Raw genomic sequence first — 22,812 nt, forward strand, 5'->3', positions numbered from 1 at the left:
AGATTCCATTACAGATGGGTATGAACCACCATGTGGTTGCTGGGATTTGAACTCAGGACCTCTGGAAGAGCAGTCAGTGCTCTTAACTGCTGAGCCATCTCTCCAGCACCTGTCCTGCTTTTCTTGATTCACTCAGTATGCAACTTAATTGGGAAAATATAAATTGTCTCTGAGAGCCCTGTTAAAACTGCACTCGGGCCTTGTGTCACATTCAAAGCTTCTCATTATGCACGTGTCACTTTCTGGCTCCAGACTAGAAGCCTCTAATCTAAGCATCTGTGTTGATTATTACATTTAAACTGCCTGAAATTAGACACTACGGCTTCTTCATTTGTATGCCCCACAGATGCAAACAGTGTTTAATTACCCGCTCCTGAACTAAAATGAAATGTATAGTTGGCTTAGCTCCAAGAGCTTCAACGGCGCCCCTCAGTTTGCCATGAAAGGCCTCTCTGATCAGGCGCCTGCCTTTGTCCACAGTCTTGCCAGCTGTCACCGCCTCCCTCCAGCTTCCATAAGTGTTTCCCTCTCGGCCCCATTGTTGTTCATTTCTTGCCTTTGCACATCTGCTTCCAGCAAAATAAGTTATCATTTTGACTGTGCAGGAACTCCTCACTAGGTTCAAGCCACAGTTTCTCTTTTTTGTTCCCCCTCCTCCCACCCTTTTTGGCCTTTTAAAGAGAATCAAAGTAGACAGCCGGTCTGTCTTGCTCATCGCTGCTCTCTTGTATCTGGAAAACAATTTGCAATGGGAATGGGAAGGATCTTAAATTCAGAAAGAATCCTTGATTGTCTTAGAGCTCAATGGGTAACCATGGAGGGGAGCATAGGAGAGAGGTTAGCTTAGACCCCCAATTTGTTTCTGAGTTATTCACATACGCCCTCTTAGAACAGTGCACTTGACAGCCTTGTTCCTCCACCTGTAACACACATGCACACCTACATGCACGTGCACACGCACACATACACATACACATGCATGTGCACATGCACACAAACACACACATATACACACACACGCACACATGCACCCACACCCCACAAACTATTGTCCAATTTACCTGACACCTCAGACCTCCCTTAACCAACCCAGATTATATGTACTTCCACCTCTAAATAATGTTTCTTCACAATCACACTTAAACAGTCTTTACTCAAGTATATTCCCAATGCATGGGGTATAAAGATTAGAAGGGTCAAGCTAGCCTGAACTGGTTTGAGGTGTAGGCACAAGTAAGAGGAAATTACATACTCTAATAACCTTTTAAGAAGAATCTCCTATTTACTATCACATGCCTGCATGTGTGATTAAAGCCAGTTACACTGTGGGAAGGGACATGAGCAGTATTGGAATGATCATATAACTTGATCTATCAATTAAAATAAAGGACCATCCACATTAGCAACCAGCTCCTCCTTTCTCTTGACCCGTGAAAAGAGACTCTGCACTATAGCTTTTGCTTTTGCAAAGTTGGATAAGAGGCCCAAAACCTGGGAACATGCAATTCAGAACAAGCATGGACAGTTTGCTAAAAGATAAGAAGAAAGTTTTAAATGGGCGCTTTAGATAATCAGTTACAGAGTGGGGAGCTAGATCACCAAAGGCAAGAAAGAATGCTAGAGATGGCAGGAGTTAGTGGCCCACTTTAGTTAATGACTGAGAGTTTTGTGAGAAGGAAAGGCCAGTTCCCAGGTTTTAACTTCACTTTTTGGCGACACACTGAAATATTGCATAGGCGTTGTATGTAATCTGCATCACTTCAACTAGTCCAAAAGAATATCCTGCAGGCACCTTTCTTTACCTGAGTTCAAAGAGGGGAAATTAATACGTTCAAAATATTAAGCGGCAACTCAGAGTCAATAAGAGCTATAGCCGATAGAAGAAAGCGTACAGACATTTTTTTGTTTGTTTGTTTATTTGGTTTGGTTTGGGGTTTTGGTTTTGCCTACTGTAGCAAGAAAAGGAGTTAGATCCACTAATCTCGGCTTCCGCCTTGCTTTCGGTCCATTGTACAAATAGGAAGCTGACAATAAAGTTTATTTGAGCGTCGACGTGCCCCGACGTGGCCCCGCCTCCTCAGCAGTAGCGGTGATTGGCGAGTTCTTACGGGCTGAGGGCGTTTCTAAGCCGCGATTGGCTCCGTCTGCCGTCCGTCCGGAGCGTCGGTCATCGCCCCGCCCCCTCGCCGCGTCGCCGGTGCCTGCGCCGCCCGCCTCACCTCGCTTCTCCTGTCCCGGCGGAGGCCCGGGCGGCCAGCGCGAGCAGCGGGGACCATGTTCCGACGCAAGCTCACGGCCCTGGATTACCACAACCCCACAGGCTTCAACTGCAAAGGTGGGTGGCGGCCGCGGGGTTCGGCGTCGGCGCCTCCCCAGCCCGCCTGAACCAGGACCCAAACACGGCGGCCGCTGCCCGGCGGCGTTCGGCACGCTTCCCGGCCCCGAGGCGGCTCAGCGGGCACCTGCTGGGGCAGCAGGGTAGGGGAGGGGACTGGGGATGCCCTTTGGGGCACACCGAAAGTTAGTGGTCGGCTGCCAGGGAGGTGGAACGGTTCAGAAAAAAAAAAATACCGAAGTCCTGCCGGCCCGTGGGAGACTGGGAGCGAGGCGGGGATCAGGGCCTCATTCCTCCGTACTGGACGCACAGGTAGAAGTGGGGTAGCAGCGTTTGGTCTCTAGAGCATATCAGTGTCTGTTCTGGTTTTGTACTTGGCTTTTTAGTCAAGGATTGGTGGGTGGTGGTAGAGCCGAAATTGGGGTTTGAGTCCTCAGTTCTCTGGCGTGTAAAATGAGGATCTTTCCTGATGATTTTGGGAGAAAATTTAAGGAAGCAAATGCATCCTGGTAACAGTACCCTGTATTTAGTATGTTTTAATCGTTTATTCCTTGTTTATTTTACTCTATTCGCTTGCTTCAAAGTTTTTACATGCCCAGTCCCCCTAAACTCTAAAGGAACCAGAGTACTAATAAAACATAGGAAACACTGTTCCACGCGTGTTTAATTCATTTAATACTCAAAGCCTGTTTTCTGAGGCTCATACAGAATCTGAGTGTATTGCAATGACCTATGACTCTACAGTCTGAACTTTGAGCTCTTGCTTACTTCTCTTGGGGTCAGTTAACGTAGTGTTTGCAGGTTAGAAAGCCACCAAGGATCTCGAGGGCTTCTAGTGACTTGATACGTGACGTTTCGTTGCAGATGAAACAGAGTTTAGAAACTTTATCGTTTGGCTTGAAGACCAGAAGATCAGACACTACAAGATTGAAGACAGAGGTAACTTGAGAAACATCCACAGCAGTGACTGGCCCAAGTTCTTTGAAAAGGTAAGGAATCAGGAAGTAAAAGGAAGCGCAGAGAACTCTTGTAAAGGTTGAATGAGGTGGAGTTGAAAATTCCTATATTCTTTTAAGCTATAATAGTGATCAATATGAATAAAGCTCCTTTCATGGATTCAAAATTCGCTGTTTGGATTTTTAAAGCAAATTATCTTATCCTAACAAGCTTTCAGCATTTAGATTAAACATTTTCTAGGTGGCACGGCATTCCTTAATAGGATTGTCTGCATAATTTGTGTGTGTGTGTGTGTGTGTGTGTGTGTGTGTGTGTGTATCCACAAAGGCCAGAAGAGCACAGCTCATCTCTCAGAGCTTTAGTTAAGGTTAGATACAAAAGTGTAGCAATATTCCTTTGAGTGCTTGTTTTAGTTACATTTCTATTGCTATAAAGAGAAACCATGACTAAAGCAACTTATACAAGAAAGCATGTACTTTGGGACAGCACACCATCGTGTGCGAAGTGTGGCAGGCAGGCAGGCAGGCATCACTGGAGTCAGAGCTGAGAACACACATCCCTATCTGCCAGTAGGAGTCAGCGCTAACTGGGAATTGTGGGAAGTAAGAAGATGTGGGTTTCAAAAGCCCCCCTCAGTGACACACCTCCTCCAACAATCTCCTAATCCTTCCCAAACCAGTTCCACCCACTGTGGACCAGACATTCAAATATATGAGCCATGGGGGGCCCTTGTCATTCAAACCATCACACTACTCCTTAAGAGACATAAATGGCGGGCCTGGAAACTTGAAACTGTCATATTCATTCTTATAGGTAAGGTACAGATGGCCCTGTATTTCATAGAAATGTTTTTGTGACTAGAATTTCACATTGATTTATTTTAATGTTAGTAATATTTTTTCAGGAAGAATTGTTTCCAAACTCGATAAAAATCACATTATGTCATTACAGCAGTGTCAACAAGTGGGAATGACAGTGGGAGCTGTCTCTTTGTGTTCTCACTCATGAGCCATATACTCAGATGTGCCTGTTCCCGTAATGTTTACCCATAACAAGGCCTATGTGCTGCTCACCACTGCAAATACTTCTAGTGGTTTATCTTTGTTTATACCCTTAGACTTTTTTCAGTTTTCAGTGGGCTTTTAAAGATGTTAAAATGCAGTGCTAGTGTTTTCTGTTGGCTCATTTGGCCTCTGCAGCCGCTCCTCCACGTAAAAGGTCCAAATGAAAGAGTATGCAGAGATTAGAGACCATTGCTTGTTTAAAAGCCCCAAACGGGCTGGGGATTTAGCTCAGTGGTAGAGCACTTACCTAGGAAGCGCAAGGCCCTGGGTTCGGTCCCCAGCTTCGAAAAAAAGAACCAAAAAAAAAAAAAAAAAAAGCCCCAAACGAATAGTAACATAAACAAGCCGTAAGTCACACAGAAACTGTCAGAAATGTTGTTTACAGTATCTTTGGAAACATCTATGTGGTAATTAACATAGATTGTTCTAGACTGCAGTGTCCTTATCTAAATGAGATTATCCTTATATCTTGTCGTCCTACCTGGGATCTCCAAGTACAAACATTTTTAAAAGGGAATATTTCATTGTTTTCCTTAAAATGGTAGTTTTAAGCATTTTCCTCTGAGCTGTATAATTACATCAAAGGTTTGATAATGGAAGATGTGGTGCACCTGAAATCCTGCGTCAGGAAGGTGAAGGTGAGAGAATCAGGAGCTCCAGGCCAGTCCTGGATATATGGGGTTCAGGATCAGCCTGGAAGAAATTCTCAAAGCTCCAAACTGAGGCCTCTGTCGGTCTGCTGTTCTGTGTTTTGTGGCTACGTGATAATGAAATAGATTTTCCCCTCCTTCCCTTCACAGTATCTCAGAGATGTTAACTGTCCTTTCAAGATCCAGGACCGGCAAGAAGCCATTGACTGGCTCCTTGGCTTAGCTGTTAGGCTTGAATATGGAGACAACGGTATGTTCTATGCAGAATGCAGGGTGGGTGTGGGCTCAGAGGCTTCTCCCAAGACTCTTATTTCCAGTTGTGTGTGTATCGTATGCCTTCTACTGTAGGCCAGGAAAGGACATCGGCTCTGCTGGAGCTAGCTACAACAGTGACAACTGGCCCTGCCGTGTACTGGGAGCCTAGTCCAGGTCCTGGCCAGGGCTTTCCCACCGAGATGCCTCTCCAGCCCATCCTTACTTTCATGTCGTGGGTGGCTTTTTAAGATGAGAAAGAAGGTTGTGGAAGAGGGTTTTTGTCTTATATTTTACTTTTGGTTTATTTTATTACAAAAAGTAGAGTGAACTTTATTTTGTCTTTGATGCTTATATTTTTCTTTTAGAATTTGGAAGTTGTTTCTGAAAAAGGTTGATAGAATACCTTAACAAGGAGCATTACTTGGTTAATTTGCCAGCTTCCACAGTCTGCAGCTTAGCCATTGACGCTGCTGCCAGCCTCAGAGCCCATGGGGTTTGGAGCATTGGATACAGCAGCTCTTTCACAGGAGATAGAAACATTCCGGGGTGTCTAATGCCAGTGCACACTAAGACAGCATAGGCCTACATGTATGTGTTACGTTTAATCCTCTTTAGCTATTGATGTTCTTCTGTTATCGGAAGCTTTTGAATTTGGTGCCCGTGGAAAAGGTGACTCACCACACTGCTTCCTCTCACTGGACTCACCACGCTTCCCTTCCATCCAGGGTCTGTGTGTGTGTTCCTTCATGGTGCTGTCACTTTCAATCCTAGGCGTGTGCTCCTGAACCTGTCTGATGTGTGTAGCTTCCCTCTGCCCCACCCATCTATTACCATTAGTCTCTGTCCTGTTCCTGCTTCTGCTGCTGCCCTGCTTCAGCTCTTGTCACCTTCTAGTAAGGGGCAGTGCCACCTCCTGTTCTCAGCTGCATGTCCTCTGGCTAAGTTTCTGAAATGTGCTTTAGAATGAAGCTTCTTTCGAAAGACCGGGTCTGGTTGCATCTTCTAATCTAAAGCATTGTCTCTTTCTCATTCTCATAAAAACACCTAAGCACCAGCCCTGAGCTTGCTTTCCATGGTGGAAAGCCTGTGACCCCAGCCTTGCTGATGGTCTGGGCCTTAGCAGTTCTTTCTGTTTCCTGCTCTGTGCTGGCAGCAGCCCTGTGGGAGGTTATTTGCAACAGAGTATCCTGGGATCCTGGCCCTTCTCAAGGCTGATCTTCAGATGCTCCCAGGTGGAGTCCTGGCCGTCCTCCTTGTCTTCTCTCAAGTCTTACACGGACCTGCAGGGTTGTTGATGTGTATCTCAGCACAGCATTCACATATGCATTCATTTCTCAGTAGTGTGGCTTCAGTAAAAGCCTGTGTGTGAAATGGGGAATTTTTACATTGTGAAAAGGAAAGTTGAAAGATCATAGTGTGAAGAGTGTACTACAAGTCTCAACCAGACAGCGAGCGTGCTTTGTTAGTGTGCAGTTTCAGCACTGCAGGAACAGGCTGAGCTGATTACGGCAGCAGTACTGGCCTTAGCCTGCAGGAGGCGCTGGCGTTCTTGCTGTTCAACAACTTAAATTTGTTGAAATCTTTGAGAATTTTTGTGTGCCCTTCCATTATTTAAGAAAACTTTTATTCATATTCCAGTTACTTAATGTTATTAAAGTCTGATTCAAATTTCACTACTTTTTAAAAGTTTGGATTGATAGAAAAATTCTAACAGTAGAGAGTTTTCTTATACCAAGATCTGAGAAGCCATTTTTGGCGTTAAGTTTATTCATTACTTTAAAATATTTTTCAAGTGAAAACAATACACCTTCAAAGTTTTTAATTTTCATGGTATTTTAAATCTGTGTATGATAAACATTTTAAGATATTTTGATCTTTGTATTGAAAACAGTATTTTACATACTGAAAAGATTGGGAGGAAACTTTTTTAGTGTCTGCCCAATACTTTCTTAACTTCTCTCTTCTATTTAAAACCTGAGACAGGTTTTTGACAAGCTGCCCATTGTCCCTGGATTTGGTTTGTAGCTCAGGCAGGCGTGTGACTCGTGATCCTCCTGCTTGTGTCTGTAACTGGGATTGGGATGTGTTGCCACCATGCTGCTGTCTAATCCCTGGGTGACACATACCTGTGTGCTGCCCGCCCTCCGTCTGCCATGCGCCCCTCTTTGCACCTGTTCTTCACTCCCACATTTACAAGGAAGTTCTAGAAGAATGTATTTCCTAATCTTCAGATGTTGAGTTATTTTTAGGGACGTTTATGCTGTAATCCAAACAGTGGGGAAGTAGAGGAGGAGGAGGAGGGTCAAAGTCAGGGCCAGCCTGTGGTCCATCAAACCTTATCTCAGAACCTTGTGTCAAGTGTTCCAGTAAGCATTTCAGCTTAATCAGAAATTTACATTATCTTTTTTTAAGTTTTTGTGTAGTGAAGTATAATTTTGAGTGGATGTCATAATCGGACTAAACTAAATTCAGTAAATATGCAATATTCATCTTAATCTTAAGTTGCAGTTACTCTACCCTGTTGCTTGTTTTTTATAGCTGAAAAGTACAAGGACTCAGTGCCTGACAACAGGAAAAACGCTGACAACGCAGCTAAAAACTCGGAGCCATTGATCAACCTGGACGGTGAGTGTGACGCTCACAGGTGACAGCCTTGGTCCTGTAGCTGCTCTCCGCCTGTGGAAGGCCGGCCGTGAGTGCCTGGCACGAGTGCACAACAGCCTCTCCTGTTGGAGACTGTCAGGTGCAGTGAGCTTTCCTTCTCCCCATCCCCTCAACACAGAATATTTGAATGTTAAAAGCACTGGTGGTTTTTTTGCTTCAAGTAATTTGGATTTTGATGTCTTGTTCATTGTGACACTCACTGGTCACCTTCCTGGCAATATAACAAATGTTAAATGTTTCATTATTACAAGTCCCACATGCCCTTTTAGTGATTTCCTTTTAAAGCCTGAAGATTATGGGAATTAGCTACAGTGTAGTATGTTAAGTAGGTGTTCACTGACTAAGTCATTGTGACCTGCAGTAATCTATTCTTCAGAGGGAATGAGCTTGCGTACTCCAGAGCCACTGTGCACAGGAAAGTGCTAGGAAAACCATCCATTGAATGCATCTGTATTAAAATCCACAGCTTTGGGAAGAAACATTAAAAAGTGTCCGTAGGTGGGCTTTGCAGACTGCTCCAAGGCAAGCATACTGTGAGTTAAGGTAGCCATTGATGAAGTCCCCCCATGTGGCTGGTGCAATTAGTAAGAGGCTTTCTCCTGACTGTAGACATGCTGTGCTTGCTTTTTTCCTTTCCTCGAATGCAGCAGAAGACCAAAGATGACTCAGTCCTAGAAAGTTGCTACTTCTGTAAGCTCATATGTTCAGATAAGCAATTATGATGTTTGTAGAGCTGGATTTTGCTTATTCACTTTTAATCTTTTACAGTAAACAATCCTGATTTTAAGGCGGGTGTCATGGCTCTGGCTAACCTCCTTCAGATTCAGCGTCACGATGACTACTTGGTAATGCTGAAGGTAAGCTGCCCGTTTTATTCTTGACAGAAACTGCACGTGTAGAAAAGTCTTCACTTTTCTCTATGCTATCTCTTTACTTACGTTTATAATGGGGTGATGAATAGAAATTGAGAAGACTGTGGGACCGAGAGCACGTGCGTCCTTATTTTCTCTGTTTCACACTGTCCAGCAGTAAGCTGGCATCTGAGCATTAACTGTGTGCACCAGTGTGTTCTGTCTTACAGAGGTAAAACTTCACTCATCCTATTAATATCATGCTGAGAAGTACTAAGACCAGCACAACAGGGCCGAGGGAGCTGGCTCAGCTGGTGAAGTGTTAGGTGGTACCTGGTTTGGAACTCAACGCCCACATAGAAAACCAAGCAGAGTGACAGCTCTACCCCAGTGCTGGGAGGCAGAGACTTGGGACCCTGAGCATGCTGGCCAGCTAGCCGGCCAAGTCAGCGTGAGCCGTCTCATTCTCATCACGGCCTTCGTTTTATTTTTGACAAATACCTAATTCTGCAGAGAAGGGCTAATTTGAGAAAAGGTGGAAAGCAACTAGGTAGACATTCAGTGCCAACCTTCCATCTTCACACCCCTTGTGCACACACCCATACGCACAGGTTTGCATGATCATGTATACACCTCACACCCAGAGAAAAGATGTTACTAGGAAGCAGATCTAGAAGGTCATGAACATCCAAGACAGAGAGTGACAGAGCCAGCTCCACTCAGTCTGCTGAGAGTTGAACCTGTTAAGGAAGGGGAAATGCCAAATCCCTAACGGTGAATTTAGCCACACACCAAAACCTCTTTAGCAAACAAATGCTCTCTTCTTCAGCATCTTTCCTTTCTAGATAAACCATGCAATTTATACCTCTACAGCAAGGAACAGCTCTCTGAAAGAACATTTTGAGAAAGGAAAACATTTCCTAAACTGTGTGCTGTGAATGTGCAGGGGTGGGGCAGGAGGATGCAGACAGTAGCCGTGGAGACTGTTAGATAAAGGCTGTTGCAGATCTCCAGTGACGCTTATGTCAACTACTGCGTGATAAATTGAATAAACTTCCTCTACCCAGAAGGGGTTATAATTTAACCTTCTTAGTAGAATTGCCAGGGTTACATGGACAGTTTTAACAACAGAAGTAGTGTTCTTAGCTTAATAGAATATTCATGTTGAATTCAGATGGATTTTTCTCACCCAACTTGGATGCCAAAGATATCAAGTTGTTGTTAGTGAAATTTGGCTGTTTCAAAGTTTTATTTTTTGCTCAATCTAGTATGCAAATATTTCCTAGGGACAGCCCCATGTCAGTTTCAGTCATAAACTAAGATAGAAGAAACCAGATAATGCAGTATATTTGGGGTTACTTTTACAAAACTTTGAAGCCCAGAAGGAGTACTTGCACGTACAGTAGCTATATCAAAAAGCTTTGTAAAGTCCTAGGTCTACATATGTAATTATCCTGTTAGGTGTTCACATAATCATGGTACTGTATGGAGGATATTTTAGACTTGCCAGGCACAAAAGTTAGCATATTAAGGGCTGATGTAGCTCAGTGGTAGAGTGCTTGCTTTGTGTGCATAGAGCTTGGGTCCAATCTTAGGGCAGGAGTAGACATTTGTGTCTTAGTGATTTGCCAAAATAGTAAGCTTGGTCTTTATTGGGTTTCCTAGGCAATTCGAATTTTGGTTCAGGAACGGCTAACACAGGATGCAGTTGCTAAAGCAAATCAAATGAAAGAGGTATGTGTGTTTCTAGTTCTAAGCCAGTCAATGGAAGTTCCTGCTGGTGTTACATGCATTTAAACTTGTTATTTACACACTCTGGGCTGGGTATGGTGGCTCACACCTTTAATCCCAGCATTCTAGAATCAGAGGTAGGCAGATCTCTTAAGGCCAGCTGGTATACATAGTTCTAGAATAGCCAGGACTACATAGACACACACACACACACACACACACACACACACACACACACACACACACACACACACACACACACACACACACACACGCGCGCGCCCCATAAAAAAGATGCCCATTCTGTTAGAACAGAAGGAAAAAAAATAGCTGACTTATGTGTGAGTTGAATTTTAAGTAACTCAGTGTATTCAATAGCTGAGGTTCAGACAAACGGGTGAGCAGTGAATTTCATGTTTGACACATTTCACATTCTAGAGACTACTAGTCCATTCAGTCTGGAAATGGAGGCAAGGCCAAGGGATTTTGCCTTGTGAAATATGGATTGTTGGATACATGGTAGAAGGCGGCAGAACACACTTAAATTTATCTCCCTTTCCTCAGTATGTCATGGCCACCTCCCCTTGAAGAGTACCATTGGGATTATTTTAGACCATGCCATCAATACAGATCTCTGAAAATGCCAGGTGTAGAGAGACAAGCGTTTAATCCTACTACTAGGAGGCAGGAGGTCTCTAATTTCAAAGCCAGCCCAGGCTCTGAGGGTAAAAAAAATGAAATTCAGGAAAAATTAAATCTCCCCAAAGCCACAATGCAGAGAATGTTCTTGGGTAAGAAGGAGCAGCTGCAGTTCTCAATAATGGTCCCTTCTTACCACACAGATGTTGAAGTGATGTCCTTTGGGACTCTGAGGACTCTGGCCCCTCCTTCTTCCCTCTCCCTCAAGTCCTCCAATGCCCTTTGTCCTCTGACCCCTTTAGTAAGTCCCAGTAGTAATGAAGGCTGCTGATGCCAGGGCACTGCAGCGTGGGCACCTCTGAGACACGCTCTGCTTTCTACCAAGGTTCTTACTGGCTTAATTACGTATGAATTGGCCACTGGGAATTGGATCAAAGGTCAGCTTATTTCACCCACATACAGAACAAGCAGCAAATTGTTCTGGCATAATAGTCATTCATTCACCGAAGTGATGTCTTTGGTTTGGAGGCAGTGCTGAGCCAGAGCTCTCTGCTTCTGTTTGCAGAGTGGAATCTAGTGTTTCGTTGCTGCAGTTAGTAACTTCAGATTACTTCAGATTACTGTTCTTCGTAGCATCCCTGACTGAGGGATAAGGTGGATGTCAGGGATAAGTATTCCTTGGTGGTCTATTGGCAGACAAAAAGAACCCGAGTCTGTGGTGCCAGGACATCAGATAAAGCCACTCAGCTACAAGTGTCCTCCACTTTGTTCTCTGCATACCCGTGCATCTAAGCTATAGCCCTGTGAGAGCCGTGGGGAGCATATTAGTAGATGAGGCTAGAACTTAGCACTGGCTGATTATCTCCTGGTCTCCTTTCTGTGTTAGGTAGTTATTGTGCAGAGTGTACAGTCTGGTATCATCCTGACTGAAAGTAACTTCTATAATAAACATTTACATATGACCTAGTAAACAAGCAGGCTGAAAAGATTGTTTTAGATACATTTGTACTGTAGTTCCATTTGTAATCTAATATGCACAGCACTTGCTTACCCACCAGCCCTCCTCCTTAGCCACATCAAGTGCTTTTGCAATAAGGTCTCTACGGGCTTGACTTAAAAGGTTGGATGGCTCTGATGTCTCTGGTTCATTTGAAGAGCATCACAAGCTAAATCCTGATAGTCCCTAAACCAAACAGCCCGCTGGTCTTTAGTTCCAAATGAGAAAAGTGACCCTTAACTAAATAGTCTTTTTTTTTTTTTTTAAGGGCTTACCTGTTGCTTTAGACAAACATATTCTTGGCTTTGACACAGGCGGTAAGTCATTTTGTTGAAGTCAAGCTATTTTGAGGGGCTTGGTGTAGTGAGGTGCAAGTGGGTGGCTGGAAGCACAGAAACCATACATACAGATGCACTGTTCTTGTCTTGTGACAGATGCAGTTCTTAATGAAGCTGCTCAGATCCTGCGGTTGCTACACATAGAAGAGCTCAGAGAGCTACAGACGAAAATTAATGAAGCCATAGTAGCCGTTCAGGCCATCATTGCTGATCCAAAGACAGACCACAGACTGGGGAAAGTTGGGAGATGAGCACATGAGGGTTTCAGCTTCTCACCTTAGTGATGGGAACTGTCACACCAGCATGTGCTTGGAAATCAAATGTCACACTTTGAAGGGAGGAGTCCCAGGAGATTGACCATGTCCTAGAGATTTACCACCACTGCTTTTTTTCTTTAATAAAGTTGGGGAAGTAAAAGGCTTTGTTGTGCTTTGCTTTGAATTAGTGTATTCCGTTTCTATGATTATTGTGCATCCTTTATGGTTAGAGACTCATCCCAACCCTTAATATAGATATTTAGACCACAGAAAGCTTTAAAATATTTTATTGGAGTTATATAGAAAATTTAAGAACTGCTGCAGTCTTTGGTGTTTTATACAGAATACTTTTGAGGGATGCTTCTGCAGAGGCACTTGGGGAATCATTCTAGCACCTTTAGTATAAATACAGTCTGAGGACTTCACCGGGCAGTATAAATAGGCTGGGTCAACCCCATGGTCTGCTGGACAGGGGTCTCTGAGCTTTAGGAATAAGTTTTCATAACATTCGTTTGCTTCACTTTTCTTGGCCAGGTAGAATCCGTGGCAAACAAAAGTCAGACTTGGTGTCTGCTCTAGCTGATTGTTTATATAACATTCTATCTGAAACTTGTGATAACCTTTGTTTTTAAAAATACAGTAGTCAGGATTGAGGTATACATTTCACAAGATAGACTTGAGTCTCACTCCACTGAAAATGCTCGTTTTGTGTGCCAAGAGCTCATAATGGCCAATTCCTCCTTCACTCTTTGCCTTCGTAGCAATGTTCTTAGGTTCTTGTAAACTTGAAATCCTCCTGTACATTTAATGTTCACTTTCTTCCTGTGGGAGAATGGACAGCAGTGAGTGTTTCACTGGTTAAGGAAGGCAGTGTGAGAGTTACCACAGCCCCCCTCTACCCGCTGGTCCAAGGAAGGAAGCCCGGTGATGCCCTTCGACGGACCCACCTGTTGGACAGTAGGGATAGACTGCAGTGATGCCATAGAGGTGAGAGCGCTGTTCAGGAAGATACTCATCAGTAAGCTGGCCACTGTCTTTACTCACTGATATAACACCATCCCTGGTAAAGGAAGATTCATGGGTGGTCAGTCTCAAGGTAAAGTTTCAGAAACAATTCGGTTGAATGATTTTTGACTCAGTGTGTCTATACCAGTGATCCTGGATGTAGCTCCACCAACATCACCTACAGGAAAGGCAAACTATTGTTCCTCTAAGTCAAAACCCTGGGTTAGCACACAGGATGTACTTAATGTTCCGTGGCCGTAGGAACCAGTGGTTAAATCAGTTCCTGATTCTGGCTAGGCCCATGGTGTCCATTCAAGTACTGAAGATTGTAGGACAAAGAGACAAATTCAGAAGTGCGCCTTTGTTCTGTTTTGAAGTGTTCTTAGATGATGATGATGATGATGATTACTGATATTTTTTTCAACAGGATTCCTGTTTTTAGTCCTGGCTCTGTAGACCAGGCCTGCCTCAAACTCAACAGATCCTCCTGCCTCAGCCTCTCTAGTGCTGGTTAAAGGCATGCCCCACCATGTCCTGCTTATTGATGTTTGTACCGCTTAACACTACAGATTCTCTAAGACCTTACTTAAATAAATGCTTCTCATTAAATAGCTTATTACCAAAATATCTTCAATGTACATGTTGCCCACTAGCAACACCATTAAACTTGAGGTAAAATACAGGGATGATTGCAAGTTGTTACCCTTGCAAGACCTGTGTCTACTAATGGACAAAAGTCCAACAGGGCTTCCAGCCAAGGCTGCCGACTGTCAGAATGCACTGCCCTTCGGGGCATGTTCTCCAGAACGCACCGCCCTTCGGGGCTGCTGCAGCGTGCTTACCTCCGCCAGTCCGTGTGGTAGAAGTGATCCGCGTAACTGACAACACTGAAGGGGTAATTGAGGTGGTTTTGGATGACGCGGCGTCCAGTTCCATCAGGTAGTGTACACTCCAGTTTTTTGGTTCCTTTTAAGACATCAAAGAGAGAAAATGAGTTCCTTTCATGCCCCAAGCAAACCACTGCTAACAATGAGGTGCCAGGGTGTTTCTCAAGGGAACAGAGAGAATTTAAACACGGGGCACTATATGCCCACTGCAGTTCACGTTAGCATCTAAGTCTTGCCCTAGGATTCATCTCCACCTGGCATGGCGGAACTCTGGTTTTGAGGTTCAAACTTCAATCTTTTTGTGGAAAAATCTAATATATTGAACTCTATCAGTGTCTTTCCAAGGATGACATTAAAGATAAGTATTTTTATAATTTTAAGTCTAGACATCGGACTGGCCAAAATACTTATAAACTTATAAATTCTTGGTAGAAGAAAAAGAAAATGGTACTGGTTATTTTTACATGGTAATACATTAAATTTTTCAAGAATTTTCAAATTTCATATTTATGAAGACTGAATTTCATATATCCTTTTAAAATGTAATATTCAGCCAGCTACATATTTCATAAATTTGAAAACTAACTTTGTTTAGTAGAATGAGATACACACACACAATCTTTAAGATTTTTTGGTAATGCACAGCACACCACAGCATAGACAGCCCCCGTGTTAACCAAATGCATTCCTGAAGGAAGACATCCTCTCACAGCATTTGTCAAAAGGATCACAGCACACCAAGTAATGAGAGTCTTACATAGTCCAAGGGTCAACAGCAGCCAGTACTTCAAATCTAAAAGTTTCCAGGTGGGGTCAGGGGTCAGGGCAGACATGCTACACAGTCCAGCTGCCTCCCTGAGCCCTGGAAATTTTACTGTAAGAATCACTGTAAAATGTCCTTTTAAAGCTTACAGATCTGGTATGTTCTGTACTGACAGAAATTTAGACCAACAGATGGAAAAGCTGGGCAAGACTTGGTTTGCAGTGACATCCCAATAGTGCTCACGTTGCTTGCCGTAAGGCAGGCTTAGCTTTTCCACATCACCAGTATTACCTGCATCTGCCCAGCAGAGAAGTTTGGAGAAGGGGTCAAAGGTCAATCCATTGGGTAATCCAATATCTTTGTTGATCAGAATTCTTCTGTTTTCACCATCTAAAGATGATGTTTCAATTTTAGGAGCTTCTCTATTCCAGTCTGTCCAGTACAAGTTGCTGTGGACAAGTTTTAAGATTGTTATGAACAACTGTGCAGGGGTTGGAGGATACAGATTAGTAGTGGGGTTTTTGTTTAGCATGGATTTTATACGAAGCTGGATTTTATACAGCAAGCTACCTTTTGCCCAGTGGCCAGCGACCTTCTTTCTCAGAAAGTCTGGATCACGCTGGCCTTGCCTGGCCACCGCTCGCTACCTTGGTTGCTGTTTCTTGACATTACCTCATCTAGATACCTCACTCACAGTGACAATGCTGTCTTAGGCTGCCATGGCTTTCTGACAATCATAACTGTGTGGGAAGTCATTATCTGCTAACTGTCTACATCCTTGCTTCTCACACACCTGATGCAGTTGCCCAGAAACCTTTAATTTGTGGAAATAATTTAATTAATTAGAGCTTGGGCCTAGAATCCAAAGAAATGTATTTGTTAAAAACAGTCTTGCGGTAGAAGCTATGAGACCTATTATAAAGAACTAGGTGGGACCGAGGGATAGACGGAGAGTTTCCTGGGAAAACACAGTGTTGAAAGGGAAACTTAGCTATCCTATACCTGACAATGACCTGGACAGAAGCACTCTGACCTAATGCACACATCCTCAGAAAGCGGGATCTCATTAACTGGAAGTTATACACATGGATGCAGGGTTACTACAGAGCAAGAACAGTGAGAGTTCCATGAGAGCTAGAGCTATTTGTTGGTTGAGCCACAGAGAACCCCACAGAAAGGAGAGAAGCGGAGTTTCCTCTGCTGCGGGCATCACTCCTCGTGGGTGGCAGGAAGAGAGAGCAGTTTCCACTTTGTGGCAGGCTGAGATCCACTCAGTGAGCAGTATCCTTGGAGATGAGTGGCCAACCCTCCGTGAAGGCTCAAGTGACATTGTCCTCTAGATTCTAGATCTTGGAGCCTAATGACCAAACAAGGCGCCACTGTTCAGTCCCTGCCCTGTCAGACGAAGTACCAAGAACTATCAAAGAGGAGCCCTAAGGGTTAGTTAGTCCTGCAGATAAGGAACCTTCATGTGAAGAACTGGAGTCCAAACCATCTTTCTGCCTTGAAGGGCTTCTCTGCAACTGTGTTTGTGGAAGCTGCGTCTTGATAATCCTGGGGACCCCTGACCCAGGTTGGGACACCCCAGGTGACAGCCTTGGTAGTTGTCACAGAGAGAACATTTTTATCTGGATTTTTGTACACTCTATCCAGAACAAACAAAAACAAGCAAATAGAAACCCCTCTGTGGTTTCTGTGCTCGAGGTACTGTTGAAGGAAACTGCTCCCTCCTGTATACCCATCATTTTCCAAGGCCTTGCCTAATGGTCACGATCCAGGCAGCTCTGGACCCTCCCATGATGGAGCCTGGATTCTTGGCGTGACACATTCTATCCCAGGCTAACTAACACTCCTACTGAATGTCATCTTACGTCCTGCCTCATACAGTGTAAGTTCCTAAAAACAAAATAAAATTTAAAAACAACCCTGATTTTGCCTATAAGAATGCTTGACACCAAACAGCGTCTCAACATATCTGAACTACTGTATTTGAGTTTCTATTCTGGTCTACCTAGACCTTTCTATGCCACATAGAAGAGCCTTGGGCTCCAAAACAGATGCACAGGTGAAAGGAGAGAAGGGCGCAAGCCAGCTCACCCTCGGATTGGATCCACAGTGATAGCTCGTGGATTCACCAGATCTGTGTGGAAGAGGACCTTACGCTCGGAACCGTCCAGTCCAGCCCGCTCTATCTTATCCAGGCCGCTGTCTGTCCAGTACATCGTTCTCCGGAAGTGGTCGATGGCAAGTCCTTCTGGGCTTATCAGACCTGGAAATAAAGGTAAGACAGGAGAGCACTGGCCAGCGTAAAAGGTGAACTCAAGTTCCGTATCTGCTGAACGGCTTACAGAATCGGAGCACAGAGGCCTTCGTCCCCAGAACGAAGGAAGACTAAGAGGAATGGATCTTCTATCACCTTTTCAACCATATCCAGTCTCTCCTGTGCCGGACCTTGCTGCCCCGATGGCACCTGGCATTTGTGTTGCTAGGGACAGGCTGTAACCTGCCAGCCCTGAAGTCCTACTGCGAACCACTCCTTTGTGGGAAGTTCATCTCGACCTAAAACCACCTTTCTGTTTGTCCCATATAAATGCATGTTTGCAGATGGACAAGGCTTGTGGAGCTTAGAAATAATCTGCGCAGAATTTAACCTTCTCTTTAGATGAGAGCAGGAGAAACCGGGAGGAAACAGGCAATGCAGTAAAATAAAAGGTACCGCGGGGTATCCATGGGAAGAAGCTGCCAACCTGAGGTAATGATGGTCTCGGGTTCGGCTCCTGCCTCCAAGCTGGCACGGCTGATGGTCCTCCCGGCAACGTCTGTCCAGTAGACCATCCTCTCCCGGCAGTCATAGTCAATCCCCACGACTATGGAGCCCTAAGGACCAATGGTGATATCAGGATTAGGACTTCCCGAATCCCCAACCCTAAGTTCATGGCTTCACTACTGCACTACTGAGAATGACCTGCACTGTGGTGGTCTGAGGCAGTGACAGAGAGTGAGCCAGGCTCAGTCATTTAACCTCCATGCTTTCATTTACCCCAACACAGCAATCAGTAAGAGGTTTATAAAGAGTCCCAATGGCGACCTCCAGTCAGTAAGCTCCCCCAGCACTATTAGTGCGGTGAAAACGGTCACTTTATGAGAAAAGTCAGACCTTTCACTGATGAGAGGAGCGTCCCACTAAGTAAGCCCTTAATATTTAATGGTGCAAAAGACGAATGCTTCCAAGTGTTACTGGCACCTTCTCAAAGAGCCTTTCTAAATCTGACAACACGTGCCAACGAAATTTTCCCTACTGGGTGAATGGAGTGAAATCCTCCCCACCCCAAGGTGTAATGGCCCCTGGCTCTTAGTATAAGTATTCAGTTGTGTGGTATACAAGAGAACCTGTAATTTAACAATTTGGGAGGGCCGTGGTCACCGGCCTTTGGCTGGTGGCACAGTCTCTCCCTTTCCTTCCTGATGAATGACAGTCTTATTCAGAACCCTGAATCTGTGATATTCCTCCACACAGGGCTTCTTTCCAGTTTCTTGCTGTGAAAACCCCCAGCAGACATGGAATTCAACACAGGCCACACCAGTCCCCACTGCCAGGGTTTGGCCTAAAGTAGTCACCACGAGACACTGTATGAAGAATTTGGCTCCTGTAGAAAAGCTGGCATTTATATGGGGGAACCTAAGGTCAATGGTACTTTTATTTGAAAATTAAACTTAAAAGGCCCCCATCTGAGGCAAGAGCACACATTCATACAGGCGGCAATGAGCCCGGCGACTCATGGGATTCACAAGCCAAGCTTCTGAGTGTGAAGGTCACATTTTAGTTAACATTCCCTAAAGTGTGCCTGTAACCCCCCCTTCTCCTTCAGTTCTACTCTATCCACCGTCTCCTTGCCTTTAGACGTGTTCAGGAAGGCAATCAAGCCATCTGTTGTGTCTAGAACACAAGGCGGTTAGTATGGGGAAACTTATAAAGGGCTCGGGGATGGAGCCTTGAATCTTGAAGAAAAAGACCAACTTTTCATCATGCACTGGCTGCTCTGCTGCCTCCTTGGGAACAGTAGTTCATTAACAGAGGTAAACAGATCTCTGCCCTGTATGAGAAGTCTGCTCAGTGTATACTGAAGACAAGAGGGCCAGACCAGCTTCCATTTTAGCTGCTGCCGTCTCTCTTGTCCCCACTTCAGAGAAGAAACCCCTCCTTCCACCTGGAAGTGTCTTGCTAGCTCAGAGATAAGCGCATACCCAGGGGCTGAGCTGGGAGACAGGGCAGGGTGGGGTGCATGGGCAGCACACATTCCCCCAAGCGGCACAAGAGACCAGGCTAGGAAAGAAGTGAGTCAAAATGAAAGCCACAGTCTGACGAGCCCGTCCTCATTTCTAATCCCTGCTGGCCTCGAATGACCACCTCCTGGGGTTTTTGTCTTTGTTTTTGTTTTGACTTCCAAATGTCTTCGACCTGAACAGAACCCCCCCAGGAACCTGAGGTGACAATGATCTTCCCACAAACAGACAACAGCTCTGAAATTCATTGGCTATCTGCACTCCCGTGACGCTCTCAGGGTACAGCGGCTAGAATGGGCCAGACATGGTTTCCACCAACTAAGCCCCACTAAAGCAGACGGAAGCCCAGAAGCATGCCAGGGTCCCCTGCACTGCACTTCCCCCTGGAAACCACAAAGTGCAGTTCCCCCAGGCCCACAACCACAAGCCCAGCCTGCAGGCTCACCCTCATCCCAAGACCACACTCCCCATGGAGCCCAGCCCCCCTGGAGAAACCCAGTTTACATGTAGTGACAGCAGGGTCCTGGCTGCATCCTTCTGAAGCCTGCTGCCATTGAGGGGCAAGTGACCGATCTGCTGGCCCTGGGCATAGAGCAGGAAGGTGCCCACAGCCGGAGGAGTCACATCAGGCCGGGGTGTGGGCCGGACCACGGGTGGGGCGACAGTGGGTATGCCTGTTTGTGGGAAGGTAAGGAGAGGAAGGAAAGTTACTTGTGCACACGAGACCCTCCAAAATTACCCAGTCCTTCATGGAACATATTTCAAAGAAATCCTGGTTGCTAAGGTTTTGTTTTTAAAGTTTTTTTTTTTTTTCTTTTCTTTTTTTTTTCGGAGCTGGGGACCGAACCCAGGGCCTTGCGCTTCCTAGGTAAGCGCTCTACCACTGAGCTAAATCCCCAGCCCCAAGATTTTTATTCAAATTTCTGCCATTTACTCAGGAGATAAAGACAGCTATCCTCTAAACCAAGTGCAGAGTTTTAGGATATGGTACAGCAGCCAAATGTCGCTGGGACCCCAGGGAGGCACTGTCCCCTTTCACCCAGGGCTAGGGGGGACAGAACAGTCATCACTCTGGCTCGAGATTAGCTGTTTTTATAGCAGGGACTACGAGTGGCAAAGCCAACGTTACGTCCATACTGGGATCCTGAGATACCGAGCACATGGATGAGGTGACTTCATCCCTCAGACTGGGTAATCCTTTTCCTCCCTTCTCTGCCCACCTCAGGAAGTGAAGCCCCAACAGAAACGCCTCAGTGACTGAAGGGAGCGCCTGGGCCGTCCTTGCTTACATGCAGGCATGGTGCCTGGCTGGGAGCGGGTGCCTGGAAGTTCTCTGCCATCCTTGTCCACACACCAACAGAAATCACTCTTCCCGTGACACTGCAGGGGGATGAAGTGGCCCAGGTCGTCACACTGGGGCACATACTGGTCGTCCCTGGGTGTGCCCCCGTAGTGTTCCAGCAGGCTTTCCCTCCAGCGCTCACAGACTGTCCGAGGCCTCTGGGTGGGCTCTAAGACGGGGAAACAAAACTCTGGATGACCCACCAAGATCTGTACAGTTCCAGGTCCCAACTCGTGCTTTCCCGGCCTTCCTTTTCCTCTGTCCAGTCACGAAGTTTTAGCCATGCCCGTGGACACAAGGCAAGGAAGCACATGTGTTCTCAGAAATTCTCTGTGGAAACCCAGGAAAGAAATCGCCCTGATGTTCCTTGAAGTTCCTATCTCCCACGGCCAGGAGGACCTGCCGCACGGAGGCCCAGCCACATCAGACAAGAACAAGGGGACAGCTCACCCATACACCTCACTCAGGCCAGTGGAGATGCATGTGGACATTTGGTCATGTGCCCAGGGCTCCTCTGATGACACAGCATGGTTCAGACTCTCTGAAGACCCACTGACTCATATGACACCTTAAAGCAACGCCTTCCCACTTCTCTCAAGCTCTTGCTAAGAGAGTCATCAGAAGCTGACCTAAGTGTCCTAGAAAAAGAGGCTGAAGACCACGCTGAGCTGTAGGCAGCCCTCGGTTTTACTGGCCAGTCACAAGGAGCAAGAGTGACGGGGTACTGTATGCGGCCCAGCAGAGGTGGCACTGAGCATCAGGGAACTGCTTCTTGGACTATCCGATTTCGAGAATTCACTGCCGCCATATTGCTGGAACTACCTCAAAGCTGAACCTTTCCTCCGAGCTCTAGTTTTCTGCCACAACACCGTCCTGTTTTTGCTCTAGTACGCCACAGGCCCAACCCTCCTCAGACCCTCGGGCTTCTGGTTCATGCCATGATTAAAGAAGGACCTGCTGGCTTCTGACGTCTGCCAGTCCCTCCGCCGACCCCCATCTGCCATAGCTGCAGCTTGAGGGCCATGGAGGCTCTGCCCTACACATGGGATCAGATCTACACAGGCTCTTGAAATCACGTCTTCACTGATAGCCCGCAGAGCACAGCTAAAGGCGTCTCTGGTTCTGTTTTCACTGCTGCACCGCAAAGCCTGTGCTCTGCAGAATCACACAGCCAATTATCTCCTTGCTACGCATATAGGAACTCTGGCACAGAAGCACAAGTCAGCCTCCTGCTTTCTCCCAAACTGGCTCCTCGTGCCCTTTCCTCCACTAAATGCATTTCCAGCACCTGCGTTTCCCACTGCTCAGAGGAAATCACCTGAGGGCCCCTTTCTCTCACTCCCCACATCTCAGGTCAAAAAAATCTCATCAAATTTACCTCCAAAAGCATTCTGACTAGAGGTGGACGTGATTAATAGTGCATGACCTTAATACAGCACTCAAGAAGCAAGAGGCAGGTCTATCTCTGTGAGTTCGAGGCCAGCCTAGTCTACATAGTGAGTTCCAGCTAGGGCTACATAGTGAGACCTTGTCTCAAAAACATACCAAAACAAACCAAAACAAAACAACAATAACAAACAAGCAAACAAAAGCCATAAACTGTCTTGACTTCTTGCTACTTCTCCCGTATGTCACCCTGATTACATGAATTCTCTCACACTAGAATCATGACAACAGTCTGGCTGGCTTTTTTGCTTCCACTGTTTATCACCAAACCAGTGTATACTCATCCAGCAGCTACCGTGGGGCATTTAAACCCAAGGCATCATCTTACCCGGAGACCATGGCAACAG

At 45.6% G+C, this 22,812-nt stretch overlaps 2 protein-coding genes across 3 annotated transcripts in view; one reads left to right on the forward strand and one right to left on the reverse strand.

Annotated features, from left to right (window-relative positions):
* Nucleotides 1-2,169: 2,169 nt before the first annotated feature.
* Nucleotides 2,170-12,901, forward strand: Rtraf (RNA transcription, translation and transport factor). Of its 2 annotated transcripts, NM_001395114.1 has the most exons (8): nt 2,170-2,335; nt 3,200-3,324; nt 5,157-5,256; nt 7,800-7,886; nt 8,694-8,782; nt 10,442-10,510; nt 12,412-12,460; nt 12,578-12,901. In NM_001395114.1, exons 1-8 carry the CDS (start codon nt 2,275-2,277, stop codon nt 12,730-12,732), a joined length of 735 nt encoding a protein of 244 aa, NP_001382043.1. In that variant the 5' UTR covers nt 2,170-2,274; the 3' UTR covers nt 12,733-12,901. The 2 variants fall into 2 exon arrangements, with proteins under 2 accessions (NP_001382043.1, XP_087441623.1); XM_087585497.1 differs by lacking the exon at nt 10,442-10,510 and having other exon boundaries at nt 2,223-2,335; nt 12,578-12,898.
* Nucleotides 12,902-13,009: 108 nt separating this feature from the next.
* Nucleotides 13,010-22,812, reverse strand: part of Nid2 (nidogen 2) — a 55,728-nt gene continuing 45,925 nt past the window's right edge. The window contains exons 14-21 of the mRNA NM_001012005.2: nt 20,967-21,188; nt 20,182-20,351; nt 18,141-18,270; nt 17,491-17,662; nt 15,685-15,842; nt 14,586-14,709; nt 13,686-13,798; nt 13,010-13,560 (exon numbers count right to left, since the gene is read on the reverse strand). Coding sequence (NP_001012005.2) covers nt 13,550-13,560; nt 13,686-13,798; nt 14,586-14,709; nt 15,685-15,842; nt 17,491-17,662; nt 18,141-18,270; nt 20,182-20,351; nt 20,967-21,188 — 1,100 coding nt within the window. The 3' untranslated portion in view covers nt 13,010-13,549. The remainder of the gene's footprint in view (nt 13,561-13,685; nt 13,799-14,585; nt 14,710-15,684; nt 15,843-17,490; nt 17,663-18,140; nt 18,271-20,181; nt 20,352-20,966; nt 21,189-22,812) is intronic.

Source organism: Rattus norvegicus, chromosome 15, assembly GCF_021556685.1.
Source record: "Rattus norvegicus strain SHRSP/BbbUtx chromosome 15, alternate assembly SHRSP_T2T, whole genome shotgun sequence".
NCBI lineage: Eukaryota > Metazoa > Chordata > Mammalia > Rodentia > Muridae > Rattus > Rattus norvegicus.

Excerpts from the sequence above, each read along its gene's own strand:
- Rtraf (NM_001395114.1), top strand. The coding sequence starts at position 2,275 with ATGTTCCGACGCAAGCTCACGGCCCTGGATTACCACAACCCCACAGGC. Across the intron at positions 3,325-5,156 it reads GGCCCAAGTTCTTTGAAAAG|TATCTCAGAGATGTTAACTG; the intron begins GTAAGGAATCAG and ends TTCCCTTCACAG. Across the intron at positions 10,511-12,411 it reads AAGCAAATCAAATGAAAGAG|GGCTTACCTGTTGCTTTAGA; the intron begins GTATGTGTGTTT and ends TTTTTTTTTAAG.